At 39.6% G+C, this 26331-nt stretch overlaps 2 protein-coding genes across 2 annotated transcripts in view; one reads left to right on the top strand and one right to left on the bottom strand.

The window, feature by feature from the left end:
- LOC134001234 (transcription factor IIIB 90 kDa subunit-like) overlaps positions 1 to 26331 on the top strand; it is a 153935-nt gene that overhangs the window by 31124 nt on the left and 96480 nt on the right. Inside the window, exon 6 of the mRNA XM_062440802.1 lies at positions 10499 to 10571. Coding sequence (XP_062296786.1) covers positions 10499 to 10571 — 73 coding nt within the window. The remainder of the gene's footprint in view (positions 1 to 10498; positions 10572 to 26331) is intronic.
- On the bottom strand, positions 13245 to 18208 carry LOC134000613 (BTB/POZ domain-containing protein 6-B-like). The gene is made up of 4 exons (XM_062440004.1): positions 17236 to 18208; positions 16001 to 16091; positions 15613 to 15731; positions 13245 to 14926 (listed from the first exon to the last, which is right to left on the bottom strand). Exons 1-4 carry the CDS (start codon positions 17694 to 17696, stop codon positions 13894 to 13896), a joined length of 1704 nt encoding a protein of 567 aa, XP_062295988.1. The 5' UTR covers positions 17697 to 18208; the 3' UTR covers positions 13245 to 13893.

Consider the following 26331-nt stretch of genomic DNA (forward strand, 5'->3'; position numbering starts at 1 on the left):
TGTGTGTGTGTGTGTGTAAATTTAGAAACCCCTTTCCATTTGTCTGCATATTTGATGGCAGCCGATTCACAGTGAGTCAGGGGTGTGGTGGTGCTGGTGGTGCTAAAGGAGGAGGGAGGTGTGGTGGAGGGACATTTCTCAGAGGCACAGCTGGTCAGGGGCTTTTATTTTTATGCACCCAGCTGTCCTGGAGGAGCCGAGCCGCCCCTCCCCCCACCCCCGCACCCCACACTCCCTATCATCCACACCCTGACATGTGGAGGGCTGGGAGTGGATTTGGAGTGGATTTTTGGGTGGGTGGGGTTATTAATGTCCAGCATTTAGCTTGCTGCTGCTGCTGTGGCTGCAGGGCGGTGTTGATCCACCAATCACTTTTTTTTATTTATGGATCCACACCCGGACCACTTGTTCTGCTTTGCATTGTTTGGATGAATGAGGAAGAGGAGGAGGAGGAGGAGGAGGGGGGGGGGGCTTTGTCAGTCTCAATCTGTTCTTACAAATCTGTTCAAGTAGAGTAAAGCTATTGATCAGGGATAAATCAATACTGAACTTAACTATCAGCTGTTTTCTCTTCTCTTTTTCCTGTTTTTAAGCATCTGACTCATTCTTCTTCTTCTTGTTTTCTATGTGATGCATATCTCTGCACACATGCATGAAAGTCTTGAATAACAGGTGCAATAGAAAGCAAACACAGCAGGGAGTTTGGTATTCAGTGATTCAGGCTGTGGAGGAGGAGGGGGAGGGGGAGTGGGGGGGTCTCTTCAGGTCATGAGCAACCAGAGGAAGGAAAGCTGTGGGTGAAATGTTTCATTAGAAGACTGTGAAGAAATACAGCCTCTACTTAATCAGTTTAAAGTCTAACAAGAAGTAAAAACCCTCAACTTTTTAAACCTCCTGTTGTCTTTCCATCAAATCATCTCATGTTTATAAAGTATAAGGGATAAAATATCACCTAATTCTATGTGTTCAACCTTTTTTAGCCAACTTGGTTATTGGAAATGATCATTTAAATGAAACTATAGCTGTGAGGATAACAGGAGGGTTCAGCTGGTAGTTGAATCCAGAGTTAATATTTCTTTTTTGAGTCAAAGCATTGTTTCAAAGTGAGTGAATCTTTATTTAGCTTCATTATATTGGCTTAAGTTTTGAAATTGACAGAATGCTCAGTCAACACAATTTAGGCAGCAACTAACAATTATTATGATTATGATTATTTTCTCAGTCGACCAGTTGTTTGGGAAACAGGGATCAACATTTCCTGACATTTTATAGACCAAAGATCTATAAAATATTCCCATTAGAGAAGCTGGAACCAGAGACTTTATATTCATATAGCTGGTAATTAATTTCCCATTAATCACCTAATTACTGGAGCTGTAAACAAACATTTCAGATCATTTAGTTAAGTAGTAATTATCTTTTTCTATCAGGCAAAAAGTCCACAACTCTGAGTCAAATATCTCCACATTATGGTCAGGTATGATTTTATTGATAGTCGGACTTTTCATCCTCAGCAGATCAGAACTGAGTGAAGAAACAGTCTCATTAATCTGTTAACATGGCCGCTGTAGACGTTTACACTTTAACCTTCCTGTCGTCCTCCTGGGTCAAATTGACCCCGTCTGTTTGGACTGTTCCTTCCTCCATCCCCCTTTCTTCCCTCCTTCTTTACTTCCCTCCTTCCTTCCTTCCTTCCTCTTTTCCTTTCTCCCTCCCTCCTTCCTTCTTTCCTTCCTTCCTCCCTTCCTCTTTTCCTTTCCCCCCCCCTCCTTCCTTCTTATCTTCCTTCCCTCCTTCTTTCCTTCCCTCCTTCCTTCCTTCCTTCCTTCCTTCCTTCCTTCCTTCCTTCCTTCCTTCCTCTTTTCCTTTCTCTTTTCCTTTCTCCCTCCCTCCTTCCTTCTTTCCTCTCTCCTTCCTTCTTCCTTCCTTCCTTCTTTCTTCCTTCCTCCCTTCCTTCCTTGACTCGAGGACAACAGGAGGGTTAACTACACTCTTTGAGTTTAACTTCTTAAACATTGTCATTTATAACTTTTGTTACTCAACATTATCTCACCCTGAAGCTTAATAGATACGATAAGAAAACTAACGAGTTCATGAGAGAATAAGTGGATCTGATGCTGGATTCATATTTTTAAAAACAATGTCTTACTTTTACATCAAGCAGGTGTTAAACCCTGTTTTTAATCTTTTAAAGGAGAAACAATGAATGTTTGCAGCTTCAGGGTTCGGCTTTGATTACATTTTAATGCGCTACGATGCACATCAGTCATCTCAGACTAGAGTCAGAAGAGCAAAAAGCTTCTTACATGTATCAACAGTATGTTACTGTTCTCTAACTTTAACCCTGCTGTTGTCCTCGAGTTAAGGGAGGAAGGGAAGGAAGGGAAGAAGGAGGGAAAGTAAGTAAGGAAGGAAGGAAAGGAGGGAGGAAGGAAGGACGGAGGAAAGAAGGAAGGAAGGAAAGTAGGAAGGAGGGAGGAAAGAAGGGAGGAGGGAGGGAGGGAGAAAGGAAAAGACGAAGGAAGGAAGGACGGAGGAAAGAAGAAAGGAAGAAAAGTAGGGAGGAAAGTAGGAAGGAGGGAAAGAAAGTAGGAGGGAGGGAGGAAAGAAGGAGGGAGGGAGAAAGGCAAAGAAGGAGGGAAGGAGAGAAGAAAGGGGGATGGAGGAAGGAAAGAAAGAGAGAAGGAGGGAGGGAGGAAGGAAAGAAGGAAGGAGGGAGGGAGAAAGGAAAAGAGGAAGGAGGCAAGGAAAGAAGGAAGGAAGGAGGGAGGGAGAAAGGAAAGAAGGAGGGAAGAAAGGGGGATGGAGGAAGGAAAGAGAGAGAAGGAGGGAGGGAGGAAGGAAGGGAGGAAAGAAGGAACAGTCAAAACAGACAGGGTCAATTTGACCCGGGAGGACGACAGGAAGGTTAATTTAAACAGGAAGTGATTCCAGATCAGTCAAACGAGCATCAGACACACATGTGGCTTCCTTCAGCGTCGTCCTAAAGACTTGCAGACCTGTTGACAGCAGCTGCTCGGCTCTGTGGTTTCTGTAGAGGCTCGTTTGACGGTCATTAATTCTGTTTGAGTTTCTCTCCGTCACACACACACACACACACACACACACACACACACACACACACATACATACACACACACACACATCCATCAGGAATCCTTTAATTGAAAGCCGCTCCACCTGTTTGGACTTTGCTGTGAAGAGTATCGAGTGACCACGCTGTGTTTTTGGTCATCTCGGTTGACCTTTGACCTGGAAGGATTCACTTAGCGCCACAGTGGAAAGAAGGAGGGAGGATTCTTTTCTCCTCAGGTTAACCTCGTCTACCGGCGCTCTGATCCTGATTTCATGTTCAGACCAAAGAGGAAAAGATTGTTCGTTATCTTTGTTGCATGAATGCGTAAAGAAAGAAGTCCGACTTTGATACTAAGTTCTCACAGTTAAAGGATTATTGCTTCTATCAGTTACATCAGGGGTGTCAAACATGAGGCCCGTGGGCCAGAACTGGCCCGCCAAGGGGTCCAATCCGGCCCACTTAACTTCCTTCCTTCCTTCCGTCCATCCGTCCTGCCATCTGTCCTTCCTTCCTTCTTTTCTTCTCTCCTTCCTTCTAACTTTCCTGCCTGTCTTCTTTTCCCTCTTTCCTTCCTTCCTCCTTTTCTTCCTTCCTTCCCTCCTTCCTTCCTCTCTTTCTTCCTTCCTTCTTTTCTTCTCTCCTATCTTTCTTGCCTGTCTTCTTTTCCTTCTTTCCTTCCTCCCTTCTTTTCTTCCTTCCCTCTTTTCCTTCCTGTCCCCTTACCCTTCCTTCCAACCTTTCTTTCATCTGTCCTTCTTTCCTCCTTCTTGTCTTCTTTGCATCTTTCCTGCATGTCTTCTTTTCCTTCCTTCCTCCCTTCCTTCTATTTTTCTGGCCTGTTTTTCCTTCCTTCCTTCCTTTCTTCCTTCCGTCTATTTTTTTAATGGTCTGGCCCACATGAGGTCAAATTGGGTTGTATGTAACCCTTGAATGAAAATGAGTTTGACCCTCCTGAGTTACATCATCTCACTACAGTTGAACCGACTGTGAACCAGCACCAGTACTAGAACTGCACTGGTGGAAAAGGGGTATAAATAAATGGACTGAGATCATTTTGTCAGCTGCTGTTTCTGGAAAGTCAATGATGAACCTTCAAACCTAAACTTTGAAGTGGATGAGAAGCCTTTAAAGTGCTCAGAAAAAAGGATCTCATCCACATGATCTATTCAGCAGCAGTTCTGGAGCTTTTGATTATAGCACATGATCTTCATCAGTTGATTAAAAAAAGGCGCATTCATCACATAAATGTAGACACTTTTATGACAGCAGAGACAAAAAGTCCTTTTAAATTGCTCGAAATTTAAATCTATAATTCAGTAACTACAGGGCAAACTGTATCTGTTGAGGAAGATCATGTGATACAACCAAAAGCTCCAGAAAGGCTACTAAATGGACCGTGTGGCGAGATCATCTTTAAGGACCTCTCATCCACATTTTGCTTAAAACTTTTTAGATTTAAACGTTTAGATTCTCAACCTTTTTTACAACAGCAGTTGACAAAATGATCTCGCCACACGGTCCATTTAGTAGCCTTTCTGGAGCTTTTGATCGTATCACATGATCTTCCTCAACAGGTTGAGTTTGCTTATAGTTGTTATTGGATCACAGATTTGAGCTTTGTAGTGTTTCCGAGCACTTTTAAAAGGTCAATGCTCTGGTAAAAGTGTCTAATTGATAGAAACTAGGTCATTTTTATCAACTGATGGAAGATCATGTGCTTTAATCAAAAGCTCCAGAAACGCTACTAAATGGACAATGTGGGGTTTTTTTTTTTTGGGGTCATAATACAGTCACGTTTTCAGGAGCCATAATTCTGCTTCTTCAGCCTCCAGATATCAGCAGCTCTGACACGTTTACTTCAGAAGCAGTTGTTCTTTGAGACAAACGACCATAAATAATAAACCTCCTCCTCCTCCTCGTCTCAGCAGGAGTCACACAGCCTACTTTATAAAGGACACCATCCCCGTCTCCTCCTCCTCCTCCTCCTCCTCCTCCTCCTCCTCAACGCTCCCTGTTTCTGCTTTCGTGTATAAATTCCTCTCTCTGGAATCCGCTTCCCAGGATAGCAGCAGCAGCAGCAGCATCTGCGTCCCTGTCTGAGCTAGAGTCCGTCTGTCTCCCCTCCTCCTCCTCCTCCTCCTCCTCCTCCTCCTCCTCCTCCTCCTCCTCCTCCTCCTCCTCCTCCTCCTCCTCCTCCTCCTCCTCTAGAGAAAGTCCATCTGAAGGAATGACGGAGCTCTGACTCAAGTTCACGACCCGATCCTGAGCTTCCTCTACCTTCTGCCTCAGCGTTTAACCCCCAGCGGAGCCCGACGTAACTTAATCTCTGGGCTGTAATGCTGTTATAAAATGATAGATGTGGAGCCTCGTGGCTTTTTGTTATTCAGCAGTATTCATCGTTAGATCCTTTCAGATAAAACCAGGAGGAGAAGGGAAGGGAGGGGGGGCTGAAATTTATTGCAGTCCCCTTCTGGAGATGTTGTGGGTTTAAAAAAAAACACACAAACACACAATGAAACATCTGTGATGGGAGTTACCAGCAGAGATAACCTCCATGACACACTTGTCCTCCTCACACTCTGCTGCTGCTGCTGCTGCTCTTCCTGCAGCCTAGTTTAACCAGCACGGGGGGATTCCTCATCAGATCTGCTCCAGAAAAGTCAGAAATACACAGTTTGATATGTGAAAGTTATCATCCCATGTTTGTCAAATGTATTTTTTTATTTAAGGCTGTGTGAAGTGTTTGAAATGTCTAAATATCGATTCCAATATACCGATTAAAAGGTATGAAATTTGTACCTTTTTTATTTTTAATGGAAGTGCTTTCGGGTGTTATTGTGCCTTATTAGGGGCCGTTTACACAAACACAGATTTCGAAAATGATCTTTCCCCCCCCATTTCTCTCGGCAGGGGGGGCCAAACATTTCTCCGTAACGATGGAAACGCTGTAGTACATATTCCAGGCCTGTGTGTGGCGCTGTTTCAGCTACAGAAATCCACCGAAAAACGAAGAAGAAGAGGCGGAGCATGCGCATAAAGCCTGCGCGCTGTATTCAAACAGACAGTCGGAGAAGGAGAAAACTGGATATAATATATCTCCCCCTAGCGTGTTAATAAGGGTCTTTATCTGCTGCAGCACCGCCAGCATCGTCGGGGTTAGGCTGTATTCCGCCATTGTGTGTTGTTGTTATGAGACGTCGGGGGGTCTTAAGAGGTCAAAAACTAGGGGGAGCGGGTCGAGGGGTGATGACATCATCGTTTGCGTTTCTGGTGTTCTCACGAATCCAAAACCTGAAACGTTTTGGACTTTTCCACCTTGGAACCAGGTTTTAAAAAAAGTGCGTTTTCAAGCAGCGAAAACTCCGGATCCGTCGTTACGGTTACGGCCTAAATGCACAACACATAAGTTCTCATTTCTGACGTTTCATTTGGCACATTAACCTCTTTAATATCTTATTTAAATACATTTTTCCACCTTTAAATTCTCTTTTTTCTTCATTCAACAGTTGGTTCATTCAAGTAGACACATATATATCTACCAAAATACTATAAAACTTTCATTATCTCTTAATCTGATGATGATTTTCTCAGTTTATCACTTTATGAATTTTGGGAAAATGTCCACTTTATAATTCCCCAGACTGGAAAGTTCTTTGTTGACTCAGCATTTTAACTCGTTATCTTATTTTGAAGAATATAAACACATATTTCCACCTTAAATCCTCTTTAGCTCGTTCCAGCAGACAAACATCAAACTGCTATAATACTATAAAACTGTCTAGAGCTGCAACTAACTGTGATTTTCATTATCTTTTAATCTGATGATGTTTGTCTCAGTTAATCACTTTATAAACGTTTTCAAACTGCTGATTAATGTGATAATTAGTCCCAAAACAGACAGAAGAGATGTGACAGGAAAGAAAGGAGAAAGATGAGAGGAAGTTCTTCAATCTAACTCAGCATTTTAACCCTTAATATCTGATTTTGAAGAATAAAAACACATTTTTCCTCCTTTAACCTTTGTGTCGTCCTCCCGGGTCAAATTGACCCCGTCTGTTTTGACTGTTCCTTCTTTCCTCCTTCTCTCTTTCTTTCCTTCCTCTCTTTTTCCTCCCTTCCTTCCTCCATCCCCCTGTCTTCCTTCCTTCTGTCCTTACTTCCTCCCTCCCTCTTTCCTTCCCTCCTTCCTTCCTTCCTTTCCTTCCTCCCTTCTTCCCTCCCTCCTTCTCTGTCTTTCCTCCACCCTACCTTCCTTCTTTCCTCTGTCCTTCTTTCCTTCCTTCCTCTTTGCCTTTCTCCCTCCCCCCTCCCTCCCTCCCACCTTCCTTCTTTCCTTTCCTCCCTTCCTTCCTCTCTCCTTTCCTTCCTTTCTTCCTTCCTTCCTCCCTCCTTTCCTCCCTTCTTTCCTTCCTTCCTCTTTGCCTTTCTCCCTCCCTCCCTCCCGCCCTCCCTCCCTCTCTCCCTCCTACCTTCCTACTTTCCTTTCCTCCCTTCCTTCCTCTCTCCTTTCCTTCCTTTCTTCCTTCCTTCCTCCCTCCTTTCCTCCCTCCCTTCCTTCCTTGACTCGAGGACATCAGGAGGGTTAAACCGATGTGTTTGCTCCTCCTCAAGTCACAACTTCGCCAAATTTAAGAGCTGAAATAATTAAGACGATTAATTGCTGTAAATTAATTGGCAAACTTTTCAAGAGGCAAATAAAGAAGATTTGCTGCTTTTCTTTTATCTTACATGAAAAGTAGACTGGATATTTTTTGGGGGGGTTTTGGGGTTGATTTTCAGATTAACAGAAAAAAACAAAAAAAAAAGTAATTTAATAATGCCTCCGCAGGGTTCTGAGTAATTATAGTGGACATTATTATTATTCACAATTAATTCAGGGATTAATGAAGAAAATCATCATCAGATTAAAAAGATAATAAATATAATTGTTGGCTGCAGCTTTTGCCAGTTTTATAGTATTTCAATCTGCTGCTGAATGAATGAATGAAGTGTTTAAAACAGGGGATAAATATGTTTATATTCCTTAAAATAAGATTATAACGGGTTCAAATGGAGACTGATGAAATGAACTTTAATCTCATTTTTCTCTTTTATTTCCTGTCACCTCTCTTCTGTCTGTCGTCTGTAGGTTTGGGACTAACTGTCAAAATTTATTAAGCTGTTTTCTCAGTTTATAAAATCATCATCAGATTAAGAGACAATGAAAACCAGAGTTAGTTGCAGTTCTAGACACTTTTATATTATTCTTTGTGTCTGATGAATGAACTAAAGAGGATTTAACCCTCCTGTTGTCCTCGAGTTAAGGAAGGAAGGGAGGAAGGAGGAAGGAAGGGAGGAAAGGAAGGAAGAAAGGATGGAGGAAATAAGGAAGGAAGGAAAGTAGGAGGGAGGGAGAAAGAGAGAGGAAGGAAAGAAAGAGAGAAGGAGGGAGGAAGGAAGGAAGGGAGGAGAGAAGGAAGGAAGGAAAGTAGGAGGGAGGGAGGAGAGAGAGGAAGGAAAGAAAGAGAAGGAGGGAGGGAGGAAGGAAGGAAGGACGGAGGAAAGTAGGAAGGAAGGAAAGAAGGAAGGAGGGAGGAAAGAAGGTAGGAGGGAGGGAAGGCAGGGAGGAAAGTAGGAGGGAGGGAGGAGAGAGAGAGGAAGGAAAGAAAGAGAGAAGGAGGGAGGGAGGAAGAAAGGAACAATCAAAACAGACGGGGTCAATTTGACCCGGGAGGACGACACGAAGGTTAAAGGAGGAAAAATGTGTTTCTATTCTTCAAAATCAGATATGAATGGGTTAAAAAGCTGAGTTAGAATTAAGAACTTTCTCTCATCTTTCTCCTTTCTTTCCTGTCACATCTCTTGTGTCTGCAGTCTGCAGGTTTTGGGACTAATTGTCACATTAATCAGCAGTTTGAAGACATTTTTCTCAGTTTATAAGGTTAATAGTCCTAAATGTGTTTATGCATTAGTGAGTTCTATCTATATTTCATTATATTGTTGTCTGACCCTCATTATAATAACATTAAAGCTTCTACTACTTCCTCTTAACTCTAATACATGAACATTATCAGAGTCAGAATCTCCATAAATAACAACTGAGTGAAAATGTCGTCTTTTTCTGATCCTGACAGTAAGAGAAACAGTCTGAACCTGATAAAAACACACATATAGAGAGTGTGCATGGTGATGTGTTGGTGGTAGTGGAGGAAGAGGAGGAGGAGGAAGAGGAGGAGGAGGAGGGGGAGAAAAAGGGGTAAATCCCTCCAAATGGCAGCAGAGCTCAGCTTTTTAATCACACATATTGAAGTGAAATGCTCTGCAGGCTCGTGGAGGTCGATGATGTAACGACACTTTAACCCTGAGCGGTGATGCAACGGACTTATTTCATCTCCTAAACACACAAACACACACACAACCTTTTTATCCTCAGTCAATCACCTCCGTCTGGTGGAGGTTAACCCTCCTGTTGTCCTCAGGTCAAGGGAGGGAGGAAGGAAGGGATGAGGAAGGAAGGAAGGAAATGAGTAAGGAGGAAGGGAGGAAAGGAGGAAGGAAGGATGGAAATGAATGAGGGAAGGGAGGGAGGAAAGGAGGAAGGCAGGAAGGAAGGAAGGAAATTAATAAGGAGGGGAGGGAGGGAGGAAAGGAGGAAGGAAGGAAGGAACGAAGGAAAGGAGGAAGGAAGGAGGAAAAGACGAAGGAAATAAGGAAGGAAGGAAAGAAGGAAAAGAGGAAGGAAGGAAGGGATGAAGGAAGGAAGGAAAGGAGTAAGGAGGTTGGGAGGGAAGGAAGGAAAGGAGTAAGGAGGGAGGGAGGGAGGAAAAGAGGGAAGAAGTAAGGAGAGGAGGAAGAGAGGAAGGAATGAAGGAGGAAGAAGAGAGGAAGGAAGGAAAGGAGTAAGGAGGGAGGAAGGAAAGGAAGGAAGGGGGGGAGGGAAGAAAAGAGGGATGAAGTAAGCAGAGAAGGAAGAGAGGAAGGAATGAAGGAGGAAGAAGAGAGGAAGGAAGGAAAGGAGTAAGGAGGGAGGAAGGAAAGGAAGGAAGGAGGGAGGGAGGAAAAGAGGGAAGAAGTAAGGAGAGAAGGAAGGGAGGAAGGAAGGAAGTGAGGAAAGAAGTATGGAAGGAGGAGGGAGCAAAGAAAGAGGGAAGGAGGGGAAGAATGAAGAAAAAATTCAAGAAAGAGGGAGGAAGGAAGGAAGGAAGGAAAGAAGGAACAGTCAAAAGAGACGGGGTCAATTTGACAACAGGAGGGTTAAACTGTTAAACTTCAGACTGAGCTCTACTGTGAGTCTATAAGTAGCTGTGATGTTCCTGCAGTCATGAAAACTGAATTAAAGACGTACAGCATCACGTAAAAACCCAGATTCAGTTAAAGGAGATTTAACCGGCAGCGTCTGGGCCGTGTTTATTATCTCATGGTTTATTTTTATCTCCTCTGCAGGTCAACGTTTACATCTTGGGGAGAACTTTCCTCGTCTTGGCCAGAGAGCTGTGCATCAACGCGCCGGCTATAGGTACCTAACTCATCTTCTTCACCCTTCATCATCCTTATCCCACTACTCACAATGCAAGATCCTTCTCCCACTACTCACAATGCAAGATTTAGATGAATTAAGATGTTAAAATGATGAATTAGAAGCAGCCTTTTTATGTAGATGTTAAATAGAGCATTTCTAATGATATGAAAAGGTGGAAGTGTTGTACTTAACAAGCTGGAACCAGTTAATTTGTCATTTTTTACTTTATAAGTTATTTAAACTGTACTTGAAGGGTTTTAATTGCCAACTTCCATTAAGTTTTAACAACTAATAGTGAAAGTTAAAGCAGGAGAAGTTGAGATATCCTGACTTTTACCAAAAGATATTAAATGAACATGAATAAAAGGTGGAAGCATCGTACTTAACAAGCTGGAACCAGTTAATTTGTCATTTTTTACTCTATAAATGATTTAAACTGTACTTCAGGGTTTTAGTATTTCACTTCCATAAAGTTTGAGACATATTAAAAACAATTAATAGTCAAAGTTGAAGCAGGAGAAGTTGAGATATCCTGACTTTTACTTCCTGGTATTGGTCACAGGATCCAAAAAACACTGGATCCTATATTTCCCATAATGCAACTGGATAGTGTTTTATGTTAGAAGCTCCTATTAGAGGGTCAAATATCAGGATATAAGATTCCAGTGACGTTTATATACTGTAAATATCTATTTTGAGTGTGTTGTTTGATTTCTACTGAGAAGCCCAGAAAAGTAGAATATGAGACAAACCTTTCACCTCCATGTTGATGTTTGTAAGACTTCCCTTACATCCCCAGAAGGAAGGAAGGACTCATGTCACAATCATTCAGTTTGGATTCACTTTTAGTCTCAATTATAAGCTTCAAGCATGTATGAATGATGAGAGGATGCAGAAAAAAAACCTGATCTATACTCTGGCTTCATGCTTCTTTATCCCATGAACTCATTTAATATCTTAACCCTCCTGTTGTCCTGGAGTCAAGGAAGGAAGGGAGGAAGGAAAGATGGAAGGAAGGAAAGATGGAAGGAGAGGAAGGAAAGATGGAAGGAAGGAAGGAAAGATGGAAGGGAGGAAGAAGGAAGGAAGGAAAGATGGAAGGAAGGAAGGAAAGATGGAAGGGAGGAAGAAGGAAGGAAGGAAAGATGGAAGGAAGGAAGGAAAGATGGAAGGGAGGAGGATGGAAGGGAGGAAGATGGAAGGGAGGAAGAAAGAAGGAAGAAGGAAGGAAGGAAAGATGGAAGGAAGGAGAGGAGGATGGAAAGGGAGGAAGATGGAAGGGAAGAAGAAAGAAGGGAAGGAAGGAAAAGGAGGGAAGGAAGGGAGGAAGGAAAGAAGGACGGAGGAAATAAGGAAGGAGTGAAGGTAGGAGGGTGGTAGGGAAGAAAGAAGGAACGAGGGAGGGAGAAAGGAAAAGAGGAAGGGAGGCAGGAAGGAAGGAAAGAAGGACAGAGGAAATAAGGAAGGGAGGAAGGAAGGAAAGATTGGAGGGAGGAAGGAAAGAAGGAACAGTCAAAACAGACGGGGTCAATTTGACCCGGGAGGACGTTTAAAATCATACCCAAACCTTCCTGCAACATGAGATACCCCTCTCATATAAAATACTACCATATACTGTCCATCAAAGGCAACTATTGATCTTAACAGAACCATTCTGCTGTTAAACATATTTGAAATCGCTCATTTTAATGTTAATATGCACTGTGCAGCTGTATAATAATAATAATAATAATAATAATAATAATAATAATAATAATAATAATAATAGGAAAATAACAAAATATAATACAAATAAATATCAGTTCAGGCTTTAAATCAGCAGTTAAGCTTGTGTGGATCATCTCTACTCTTTTACTGAGCTCTATAACTTTTCTATTATAATATAAATCTAACTTTGAATAAGAACAGTTGAAATTTGCTGCACACTTTTAAAGAGACTCACCAAATCCTGATGAATTCAGCAACAAAAATGTAGTTTTATGTGTAATCTTTATAGTACCATGTTTAACCTTCTATTGTATTCTGTGCTTGCTTTACTTCCTTTTTAATCTCTATTTTTACATCTTACTTTCACAAAAGCCTTCCTAGGATCAGCTGTTGCATAACATTGTTATACTTGCATCAGACAGCAGTTCTACCCTTTCTTATGTCTACTGTATCCGTCCCTGTTAAACAAACCATAATAATAATAAGTAGTAGATGTGGATTTAAGGACCCTTGCTTGTCTTCTTTTTTCATTCTGTGCTTGCTTTACTTCCTTTTTATTCTCTATTTTTACATCTTACTTTCCAAAAAGCCTCCTTAGGAACAGCTGTTGCATATTAGCATTAGCTATAAACACTGTTATACTTGCATCAGACAGTAGTTCTAGCCTTTTTCTATGTATACTATTAAATAAACCATAATAATAACAAGTAGTAGATCTGGATTTAAGGAACCTTTTTGGACCTCTGTCTTTGCCCTGTTGGTACTTTCATGAATCCATCCATCCACATTTCTCTCTAATAAAACCTCCCAGTGTTTCCATTATAAACCAAGGTGCAGTTCCCTGTGCTGCAACCAGGGGGCGCTGCAGCCCCTCAGATAAACCCCCCAGCTTCCCATAATGATATGACGTCTCTCTCTCATGGCTTCAATCACATTATAACCTTTATGTTTTAGTTTTTCCATCAGGTGTTATAATCATTCTCATACAGAACATCATCAGGTCTCTTTCTAACAGCATCAAGCTGTTAAACAGTTAAATTTGTATTTTACAAAAACAAAAGACAACGTTTCCGAGGCCGTCCTCTGAAGTGCAAAACATCTCTGTTTCTGACAAGATTTCTACTTTTTTTTTTTTGCATTTTTTTTTTGCATTTAGATTCATAACACTACATAAAGTTTGCTCCTTGTGTAATGTGTAATGTTGCTGCTTGCACTATAGTAACAACATTGTAATATAAGACTTGCAATTACACCATTTTTTTTGTTTTTGTTGAAGCAGTCCCTACTTGTTCCAGTTGTTGGAGCTCAGCTTTGATACATAACCACAAATCAACTGTGTTAAATGTTGTTTCTACAGCAGCCGCACCCTTTAAACACAGGCATCAGAGCAAATAACGTTAACCAAGTATTTAAATTAAAAAAAAAAAACCCAAAAACATTAAATTAAATAAGATAAAACAACAGCTCCTTTTTGCTTTTAAAATAGTCTCTCAGAGAACTAACCAGGCCATTTAGTGTGACATTACTCAAGTGTCTTTAATGCTACATTACTTTGAAGGCTGGGAGGCGAGGCTAAACTAAAAATTCTTCTGATCAGCAGTCCAGAGCAGCTTTATGCATAGAACACAAGCTCGGGGATCTGTCCTCCCTGTACTCCGGTCCCGTTGGTGCTGTCGGAGGAGCACTGGAATTGAAATGTCACCTTCCCACACTGCACCTCCGTCATGCCCTCCTGGCCGAAATAGCTCAGTTCATTCCCGTCCAGCACGGCGCTGACCGTGTAGAAGGCGTCCTGCTCCACCTGAACAGGATGCTCGAACCACACCGGAAACGTGCAGCTCGACCCGTCCGATACGAACTTAGTCATGTGCTGAGCCAGAGTCACCCCTTGTCTCTTCAGTTCGATTTTGGCGCTGTACTCGGCCTTGCCTCCGCTCGACCCGTACAGCCCGAGCCCGGCGATAAAGATCCTTTTGTCCACCGCGAACTGAATGCTGTCGCATCGGCCGCGGTAACGCCACTGATTGCTCCGGTAGGCCGACGACTGGAAGCGGTGGCACCTCTGAGGAGCCAGACCCGTCCTCGCAGTCAGAGGGAAGTCCAGTGTGGGCTTTTTAGCCGCCGTGTACCACAGGAACACATTGTGCGTCTCCTCCAGTGTCAGGATATCGGATTGCGCCGCCCCGTCCGCAAACTCCTCCAGGCTCATGCTGGGGATGCGCACTAAGAACAGCGCCTTCCCCAACACGTCTCTTCTGTTGCGGGTCGTTGGACCCAAACCTTGTCTTTTGCACTCGGCCGTGGCCCAGCTCATAACGGCGTCGAACACCACCACCTCCTTCGTGTTGAGCGTCTCCCTCCGCAGGATAATCTCCAGCGTCTGCAGGTCGATCTCGCAGAAGCCCTCGGAGCAGAGGGCGAGCTCGGCCTGAGCGTCGATCACCTCCCAGCAGCGCTGCGTCAGCTCCGGCTCCTCGAACAGGCGGCTCTGGGACAGCAGCACGCAGGCGTTCTTGGCCTCCAGGCTGGTTTCCAGGAAGTTGACGCAGGCCTTGGCCAGTGCAGGGACAATGTACTTCTTAGCAGCGTACAGGGTGGCCAGCACCGTGTCTGCCTCCAGGTCAATCTCATCACTATACATGTACCTGAGGAGAGGAAAACAACCTTTTAATCACAGAACAGACTTCTAGCTTGGTGCTAATAACAGATCAACTGCTTATTTAACACGACGCCACATACTGAGACATTGTATTAAGACCTTTTATTAAGATCCTTTAAAAACTCCCAGAAGCTCTCATCTCTTTCTGTTGCTGGTATTATTTCCACGTCATCGCGAAAGTCCACAAAAAAAAAGCAGCAAACTAGAAATAATGATCAGCTGTTCTGCTTCTCAAAGAGGATTGTGTAATGACTTAACATGTTTTTACCCTTTTCTCAAAAGGCCAAGCATTCACCGGTCCGTGCTGCTGGCTTAGGTTGGCTTAGGTTATTTATAACTACTAGTCTGCATATATTCACCTCCTAAGAAAATTGTCAGGCTGTGTATGAGGAAAAGAGAAGGGAGGAGGAGGAGGAGAAGAAAAAAAAGGTTTCTAGTTGAACAAAGAGTGCTGAGAAAACCAGCAATTACAGAGCACTGTGCTGCTGCTGCTGCCGCCGCCGCTGCTCTCTGGCGCTTCCAGCATTTTTGGCATTCGCCTCTGCTTAGCTTTGGATGAGTAATAATATGCTTTGAAGTGACACTGACTGCGCTTGTCATCTCTCCTTCTGGTTGGCTGTGAGAGAGAGCGAGAAAGAGAGAGAGAGAAGGGGGGAATGGTGAGTGGCTTACTTCAGCAGAATTAGAAAAGCAGCAGGTTCCACATCTGGGATATGGATCTCAGACTCCTCCTCCGCCAGATCGCCATAAAACATGGCACAGAAGACGGAGCTTCCCACGGCCAGCACATACTGAGAGGGGAAGGAGAGAGAGAGGGAGGGGGGGAGCGAGAGAGAGAGAGAGAGAGAGAGAGAGAGGGAGGGAGGAGCAGGCAGATGCATTAGACACAAGCAAAGCACAATCACTCTTCTTTAAGTTCAATAAATGAGCAGCAGTAGCTATTTTCAGTGGCATTTTTAACATATATTTACATTTAACAAACATTACATAAGTTTTAAAGCACCGATCTTCACTCCTAGTTTAACATTTTTTTTATAAATGTTAAATATTATTTCTTTACCTTGTGTGCTGGAACTCTCTCCGATCCCCCCAAAGGGCCGACAATGAAGTGGACATCAGCCATCAGCTCATTGTTAAACATCAAGGCATTCCTAGAAGAGCACAGAGCAGGTTTCTCATACTGAATAAAAAAAAAAAAGCCTCAAGTATTGTATAACATCAAGTCCTCCCACACTGTTTTTGCCTGGAGACACAGCTTATTTAGGATGTAACCACCACAGTAGTACGATTTGCAACCAATGATTTTTTTTTTTTTCTCTCTTTCTCTAAACTAACAATTGATCTACTTTGTATTTTCCCGAATTTAATAGTTTGACCTATAAACTGAATTCATGCCAGTGGCAAGTTCCCACAGCTCATGCTGACATTTGCAAAATGTTCAATAGACAATAAAAAACTCAAAAGATTCAAGTTTACTAGAAAATAGTCACATTTAAGAAGGTGGAAGTGGTTTATCTTGGTTATTTTTGCTTAAATAACTTAATTTTTTTGTGTTAAACTTCAAATAATTAATGTAACTAAGCAAACATGTGATGTAGGAATAGTTTTATCTTAAAATTAACACCATGACTAATTATAACTGGTCAGAGCAGTGACTTTAATGCATTTTATGGTGCATTTAATCTCCCATTGGGTTACACTATAATGTCCATGTATAACTGTAATTACTACTTAATGACTAAAGTACATAAGTATAAGAAGCAAAACACAGTTAAAGTATTAAACTAACAGTTTTATTCATATTACTTTAAGGACATTTTGCTGCTATTAAGAAATAAATATGATAAAATGATATAAATACTTCTTACACCACAAATCATGTGTTTAACCACTGTCACTTTAATCCACTAGTAATGTCATTACTGCTTAATGACATTAATGCACTTTAGTGTGTGTGTGTGTGTGTGTGTGTGTGTGTGTGTGTGTGTGTGTGTGTGTGTGTGTGTGTGTGTGTGTGTGTGTGTGTGTGTGTGTGTGTGTGTGTGTGTGTGTGTGTGTGTGTGTGTGTGTGTGTGTGTCCAGTATGTGTGTGTGTGGGTTTTTGGGTCCAATGTATGTTTAATGTTAAGTGTTACCTCTCTCTCAGTGTGTGTGTGTGTGTGTGTGTGTGTGTGTGTGTGTATTTTGGGGGTCCAGTGTTACCCCTCTCTCTCTCTCTCTCTCTCTCTCTCTCTATCTCTCTCTCTCTCTGTGTGTGTGTGTGTGTGTGTATATTTCGGGGTCCGGCCGTGTTACCTCTCTCTCAGTGTTGGGTGGCTGCACTGCCAGCTGGGTGGGTCTACATTGTTGTTGTTGATGTTTTGCTGGGTGGTCGGTGTCGTCGCCCCGCTGCTGCTGCTGCTCGCCTGACACACCTGCACCTCTTTGCTCTTCTCAGTGTCTGCTACCGTAGTGCCATTGGCCAGGTTGGTGTTGTTAGTGTTGGCGGCGGCGGGGTACAACTCTGCAGCCATCTTCTCCTGCACCTCCTCCTGCTGCTTTTGCACCTCCTCCTCCTGCTGCTTTTGCTGCTGCTGCTGCTGCTTCTTCTTGCTGGTCAGAGACAGAGTCAGGATCTCATAACATACCGGCAGCCTGCTGCCTGGAAGCTTGCCGACCTTTTTGGACTTTTTCAGTGTTTCTGGAAGTAAGAGCAGATAAGTCAAACACTTCATGATCCGGCCATGATGGAGCAACCTGCAGTCTGCAGTGGGCATCTGCACAAGCACCACCACCAGCAGCACCACCACCGGGCTTCTCCTGCGTGTTGTATCCGGCGTGCAGAGGCTGTATCTGGGGGTGGAAATGCACCAAGTGTCGGCGGAAGAAAGGGAGGGTTTATTTACTCCACGGTCATCTAAAAATATCTTTTAAAAAAATAATATACGTCCAGGTTGGGAGTCCTGTGTCTCGCTACGTTTCCAACTTGGTCCACTTTTCCTGCGTTTTTCCTGGCGGTCACCTCATCCTCCTCTCTCTCTCTTACGCGCAGAAAATGTCCATGAAGCGTCGCTTGTTTTCCCTTTTTCAGCTGAGCGAGTAAATCCGGAGAGTCGCAGCTGGTTTGCACAAGTCCTTCCCAACCCCGCCTCTCTGCGTTAGTAATCCTCACAGATATATCTCTCTCTTTCTCTCCTGTCTTTCTCTCTCTCTTTTTCTTTCTTTTTGCGTATATAAAGCTGCTGTCGTCGGAGCTCCAGCTATGCGGTGTTGCTCTGCGGCCGCACGGTTCCAGGGTAAATAGTCATTTGTCGGGAGTTTTAAGGTCGGCTCTATTTTCTCTGCTTTTTCCTTTTTTTTTTTTTTTTTTTCCTTCTCTCCTCCTCTCTTCGTGATCTCCTCTGACGCCCATGGGCTCGCTGCCGGCCAATCACAGGCACGCACCGCGCTGACGTCAGGAGGGCAGAACTCCGCAGAGGACGTCACCAGACACGTGGCTCCTCCTCCTCTTCCTCCTCCTCCTCCTCTTTCTCCTCCTCCATCTCACTCCTCTGATTAAAGCCGGTGGTCAGATTAATTAATACAGAATTAAAATTAAGTTTTTAGTCAAATATGAATAGAAACCCAATATCTATACAATCTCAATATAATGACTTAGTATCTGAATATAATGACTTAATAACTCAATGTAATGACTTAGTTTCTCAATATCTTGAGATACTATCTCAATATAATGACTTAGTATCTCAATTTAATGACATAGTATCTCAGTTTAATGACTTAGTATCTCAAAATAATGACTTAGTATCTCAATATAATGATTTAGTATCTCAATATAATTACTTAGTATCTCAAAATGACTAATATCTCAATATAATGACTTAGTATCTCAATATTATGACTTAGTATCTTAAAATAATGACTTATCTCAATATAATGACTTAGTATCTTAAAATAATGACTTATCTCAATATAATGACTTAGAATCTTTAAAAAAATGACTTAGAATCTTATTATTTCGAGATACTATCAATATAATGACTTAGTATCTCAATATAATGAATTATTATCTCAATATAATGACTTAGTATCTGAAGATAATGACTTAGTATCTGAAGATAATGACTTAGTATCTGAAGATAATGACTTAGTATCTCAATATTATGACTTAGTATCTCAATATAATGACTTAGTATCAATATTATGACTTAAAATATCAAAATAATGACTTAGTATCTGAAAATAATGACTTAGAATCTTAAAATAATGACTTAGAATCTCAAAATAATGACTTAGAATCTCAAAATAATGACTTAGAATCTTAAAATAATGACTTAGAATCTCAAAATAATGACTTAGAATCTCAAAATAATGACTTAGAATCTCAATATAATGACTTAGAATGTCAATATAATGACTTAGTATCCCAAAATAATGACTTAGAATCTCAATATAATGATTTAGAATCTCAACATAATGACTTAATATCTGAAAGTAATGACTTAGTATCACAATATAATGACTTAGAATCTGAAAATGACTTAGAATCTGAAAATAATGACTTAGAATCTTAAAATAATGACTTAGAATCTCAAAATAATGACTTAGAATCTCAATATAATGACTTAGAATGTCAATATAATGACTTAGTATCCCAAAATAATGACTTAGAATCTCAATATAATGACTTAGAATCTCAACATAATGACTTAATATCTGAAAGTAATGACTTAGTATCACAATATAATGACTTAGAATCTGAAAATGACTTAGAATCTGAAAATAATGACTTAGTATCTCAAAATAATGACTTAGAAATCTTAAAATAATGACTTAGAATTTCATAATAATGACTTAGTATCTCAAAATAATGACTTAGAATCTCAAAATAATGACTTAGTATCCCAAAATAATGACTTAGAATCTTAAAATAATGACTTAGAATCTTAAGATAATGACTTAGTATCTCAAAATAATGACTTAGTATCCCAAAATAATGACTTAGAATCTTAAAATAATGACTTAGAATCTTAAGATAATGACTTAGAATCTCAAAATATTGACTTAGAATCTTAAGATAATGACTTAGTATCCCAAAATAATGACTTAGAATCTTAAAATACTGACTTAGAATCTCAAAATAATGACTTAGAATCTCAATATAATGACTTAGAATCTCAATATAATGACTTAGTATCTCAAAATAATGACTTAGTATCTCAAAATAATGACTTAGAATCTCAATATAATGACTTAGTATCTCAAAATAATGACTTAGAATCTTAAAATAATGACTTAGTATCGCAATATAATGACTTAAAATCTGAAAATAATGACTTAGAATCTCAAAATAATGACTTAGAATCTTAAGATAATGACTTAGTATCGCAATATAATGACTTAAAATCTGAATATAATGACTTAGTATCTCAAAATAATGACTTAGAATCTTAAGATAATGACTTAGTATCGCAATATAATGACTTAGAATCTCAAAATAATGACTTCGAATCTCAAAATAATGACTTCGAATCTCAAAATAATGACTTAGAATCTCAATATAATGACTTAGAATCTTAAAATAATGACTTAGAATCTCAATATAATGACTTAGTATCTCAATATAATGACTTAGAATCTCAAAATAATGACTTAGTATCTGAAAATAATGACTTAGTATCTCATAATAATGACTTAGAATCTCAAAATAATGACTTAGAATCTGAAAATAATGACTTAGAATCTGAAAATAATGACTTAGAATCTGAAAATAATGACTTAGAATCTGAAAATAATGACTTAGTATCTCAATATAATGACTTAGTATCTCAAAATAATGACTTAGAATCTCAAAATAATGACTTAGAATCTCAAGATAATGACTTAGAATCTCAAAATAATGACTTAGAATCTCAATATAATGACTTAGAATCTCAAGATAATGACTTAGAATCTCAAAATAATGACTTAGAATCTCAATATAATGACTTAGAATCTCAATATAATGACTTATTATCTTAATATAATGACTTAGAATCTTAAAATAATGACTTAGTATCTCAAAATAATGACTTAGAATCTCAAAATAATGACTTAGAATCTCAAAATAATGACTTAGAATCTTAAAATAATGACTTAGTATCTTAATATAATGACTTATAATCTCAATATAATGACTTAGTATCTTAATATAATGACTTAGAATCTCAATATAATGACTTATTATCTTAATATAATGACTTAGAATCTCAAAATAATGACTTAGAATCTCAAAATAATGACTTAGTATCTTAATATAATGACTTATAATCTCAATATAATGACTTAGTATCTTAATATAATGACTTAGAATCTTAAAATGATGACTTAGTATCACAATATAATGACTTAGAATCTGAAAATGACTTAGAATCTGAAAATAATGACTTAGTATCTCAATATAATGACTTAGTATCTTAAAATAATGACTTAGAATCTTAAGATAATGACTTAGAATCTGAAAATAATGACTTAGAATCTCAATATAATGACTTAGTATCTCAATATAATGAATTATTATCTCAAAATAATGACTTAGTATCTCAATATAATGAATTATTATCTCAAAATAATGACTTAGTATCTCAATATAATGACTTAGTATCGCAATATAATGACTTAGAATCTTAAAATAATGACTTAGAATCTAAAAATAATGACTTAATATCTGAAAGTAATGACTTAGTATCTCAAAATAATGACTTAAAATCTCAAGATAATGACTTAGAATCTCAAAATAATGACTTAAAATCTCAATATAATGACTTAGTATCGCAATATAATGACTTAGTATCGCAATATAATGACTTAGAATCTCAAAATAATGACTTAGTATCTCAATATAATGACTTAGAATCTTAAAATAATGACTTAGTATCTCAATATAATGACTTAGTATCTCAATATAATGACTTAGAATCTTAAAATAATGACTTAGAATCTTAAAATAATGACTTAGAATCTCAATATAATGACTTAGAATCTTAAAATAATGACTTAGAATCTTAAGATAATGACTTAGAATCTCAATATAATGACTTAGTATCTCAATATAATGACTTAGAATCTTAAAATAATGACTTAGTATCTCAATATAATGACTTAGTATCGCAATATAATGACTTAGAATCTTAAAATATTGACTTAGAATCTCAATATAATGACTTAGAATCTCAATATAATGACTTAGAATCTCAATATAATGACTTAGAATCGCAATATAATGACTTAGAATCTTAAAATATTGACTTAGAATCTTAAAATAATGACTTAGAATCTCAAAATAATTAAATAACATCTCAAAATAATGAGAAACATTCTCAAAATGACTAGTATCTCAAAATGACAAACTCTCAAAATAATGAAATGACATCTCAAAATAATGACTTAGTACCTAATTATTTTGAGATGCTATCACAAATAATGAGAAAGTATCTTAAAATGACTTAGAATCTCAAAATAATGAGAAACTATCTCAAAATGATGCCTTAGTAACTCCAATTAATGACTTAGTATCTTAAAATAATGACTTAGTATCTCAATATAATAGCTTATCTTATGGCTTATCTTATTTATTTTGAGATAGTTTCTCATTATATTGACTTACTGGATCCTTTTTTTTTTTTTTCATCACATTGGTTGAAATGGGCCAAAAAAATACGACCCCTCCTAAAAACCAGAGTCCAGTGGTGGGAGAAGTATTTAAATGTAGCAATACAGCAACGTAAACATACTCTGTTACAAGTAAAATGTAGTTGTATAACATCAAGTCCTCCCACACTGTGTTTGCCTGGAGACTCTGATTATTTAGGTTGTAGCCACAGTAGTACGATTGCAACCAATGATTCATTTTTTTTATTAACAACTGATCTACTCATATTTTCTGTTACATGAATAGTTTGACCTATAAACTGATTAAGTTCCCCAGAGCTCACGGTGACATTTTCAAACGTGTTGGTTTTTGTTCAATAGTCCAAAACTCAAAGATACCAAGTTTAATAGAAAAACAGAAAATATTAACATTTAAAAAGTTGAAAGTTGTGAATCTTGGTTATTTTTGCTTAAAAAAACCCCATCAAATTTGTGTTTGTGTGAGTTAACTTCAAATAATAATAATATAATTAAGCAAGCATGTGATGTAGGAACAGTTTTATCTAATATTAACACCATGACTAAATATAACTAGTCCAAGCAGTGACTTTAATGCATTTAATGGAGCTTCTATCTCCTTTTTCCAGCCACTGTCATTTCAATCCATTGGGTTACATTAGCTGTAATGTCCATGTGTTATTGTAATTACTATTTAATGAAAGTGACATAAGTATAAGAAGAAAAACATAGTTAAAACATTAAAGTAAAAGTACATTTAGCTGCTAATAAGTAAAATGATATGAATACTTCTTCCACATTTGTCTAGTTTATATGATTGCGTCCAGCAGGATTTGATTACATATTTTTTTATAATTTGTTTATTATGCCTCCCACAGACATTATAATATCATCAAATTAAAATATTTCCAGCAGCTTTGGAAGAGTTCGATCAGATTTAGATGAGAACCTGACAAACTGATATCTTCCTGTTAAAGATGACGGAGGAGAAAGAAAACTCAGAGACAGATTCCTACGTTCACAATCACAGAATATAAACCAGAATACATTGTGACCTCCCAAGTCCGTCTTTTGAGGGATGGGTGCAGCTCCCCCCCCCACACAGCTGAATGATAACACCTTTTTTTTTATTTTTAATGCTATTCATGTCACCGTTGGATTGAAAGGAGCAAGTTCGCGGCCCGTCTCCGGTGGGGGGTCGGAGTAATTTTGGGGAATGTGGGCAGCAGAAATAGAAGTAGGCGAGGCAGGTTGAAGGGGGGGAAATGGGCACATAGGAGAAGATATAAAAAAAATAAAAAATACAGTAGACTACAGCCCTCCATCACAGAAGAACTCCTGAGCTGTTTGAGCGTCACACATTGATTTACATTGGACAGTGAAAGAGGATTTTAAAAGTCCATTTTTATCCTGCTTCTGCTTCTTCTTCTTCTTCTTCTTCTTCTTCTTCCTCTTCTTCTTAAGCAGCCTGTATTTCAATGGAGACTCTACATTTACAGACACTCCAGTAAAAACACTCCAGAGTAGTGATGGCCAGCTCTGCAGACGTATCATTACATGGTGCGGAGGGGTTCGGGGTGGGGGGGGGAAAGAGAAGAGAGAGAGAGAAGAGAGAAGGGATCGGCCTGGATCTTATTACCAGCTGGCTCTACCAGCTTTCCACTGGACTGCTCTTTAAAACGCAGCCACTGACTTCAAAGATATTTGACTCCACTGTCATAGCCGGGGCATGAAACTCTCCTTTTCTCTTTGTGTCTCCTGGCTACAGAGGGAAAAAAAAAAAAAAAAGACTTCTCTAATTTCACTATTAAATTAGATTTCTTAGCATGGTAAAATAATTTTTTTTTTTTAGATTAAAAATAAAAGACTAAAGGCAATTTGGCCGCCTGCCAGACTGTTTCATGGTAAAAGCAGGTGGTTCTCATAGTTTTTCTCCCCTCAGCAGAATCAGAAAAAGAAGTGTTTTTTTTCCACAGAGTTTCTGATTCGCTGCGTCTCCGCACACACAGAGACATTTGTGCAGCGAGAGATTCGAGCAGCGGAGCTTTGTGATTGGACGCCTGCCCATTCGAATGCTTTTTTTTTTTCGCCAGCTGAGAAAATCTGGACAGAGACTCAGAATGAGAAACAGGCTGCAGCGAAGGAAGCGAAGGAAGGTGCACTTGAGTAAAAATGTTAATCCTCGACTTCTCCAGTGGAGCTAATTAGCAGCCAGCGGTAGGAGACTGGTTTTACTGGGAGGCTTAGTGGAGCAAATATGTTTAAATCTGTATTAATTTGAATCAGGCTGTTAGTCAAAGAAAAATTGCTTCTTTTTTTTCTTTTTTCGTGGTTTGACCAGAAATGGAAAACTTTACTTGGTTGCATTTCCTCCTTTCTTTCCAAAAACAAGTGTACAAGGCTCGTAAACACACGACACAAGCAGCCGGTTTATTGGACAGAGTTTTGTTTTAACCTTTGTGTCGTCCTCCCGGGTCAAATTGACCCCGTCTGCTTTGACTGTTCCTTCTTTCCTCCCTTCCTTCCTTCCGTCTGTCCTTCTTCCCTCCCTCCTTCTCTCTTTTGTTCCTTCCTCTCTCTTTCCTCACTTCCTTCTGTCCTTCCTTCCTCCCTCCCTCCTTCTTTCCTTCCCTCCTTTCCTTCCTCCCTTCCTTCTCTCCTCTGTCCTTCTTTCCTTCCTTCCTCCCTTCCTCTTTTCTTTTCTGCCTTCCTTCATTCCTTCTTTCCTCCCTCCTTTCCTTCCTTCTTCCTTCCTCCCTTCCTTTCCTTTCCTTCTTTCCTTCTTTCCTTCTTTCCTTCCTTCTTCCTTCCTCCCTTCCTTCATCCCTTCCTTCTTTCCTTTCCATCATTCTTCCTCCCTTATTTCCTCCTTTCCTTCCTTCTTCTTCCCTCCTTTCCTTCCTTCTTCCTCCCTTATTCTCTCCTTTCCTTCATCCTCCCTTCCTTATTTCCTCCCTCCTTTCCTTCCTTCTTCCTTCCTCCCTCCTTTCCTTCCTTCTTCCTCCCTTATTTCCTTCTTCCTTCTTTCCTTCCTTCTTCCTCCCTTATTTCCTCCTTTCCTTCCTTCTTCCTCCCTTCCTTCCTTGACTCGAGGACAACAGGAGGGTGTCACCCAGAGAGATATGATCCAAGTCCTTGTTGCTATTAGCATGCTGGGCCTGTCTGCACTCCTTTTATCGTGTTTTCTTCTCCTCCTCTCCTGTTAATCAGAGAGAGAGAAAGAGGGAGAGAGAGAAAGAGGGAGAGAGCTACAAGTTGCAGCATGTAACAATATGTTTTGTTTATATTTGGTGATGCACGCTCTCTCTCTCTCTCTCTCTCTGGGAGTTTTTGTTTTTTCGTCAGCAGATTTTTTCATGATTGTGAGAAACTTTTAAGACTTGTTTTCTATGTCGGCTTAAAAAAGTTAAATTACAGTAACTAACTTTAAATGTAAAATTAAAGGTTGAAAGCTTCAAAACAAGTGAGTCAGATAGTCGCTTCATATTACATACGGTAATGTTTTCTAAGCTCATGTTACATTACAGAAGAGGAGCTCAGGTTGGTGCTGTTCTCACCAGGAGCTCTGAGTCTATATCATCATGTACTTTTATTATTGATGTTGCTGCTGTTTGTTTTCTCCTCTGTGTGAAGCACTTTGGATCATTACCCTCCACGTTATACTATTATAGCTGAATCTCATCTTTTTATTCTGTGTTCTCTCTCTGTGTGTGTGTGTGTGTGTTTGTGTGTGTTTTTTTATTTGCCTTAAAAGCACAAATAGAG

The sequence above is a fragment of the Scomber scombrus genome, chromosome 19, assembly GCF_963691925.1.
Source record: "Scomber scombrus chromosome 19, fScoSco1.1, whole genome shotgun sequence".
Lineage (NCBI taxonomy): Eukaryota > Metazoa > Chordata > Actinopteri > Scombriformes > Scombridae > Scomber > Scomber scombrus.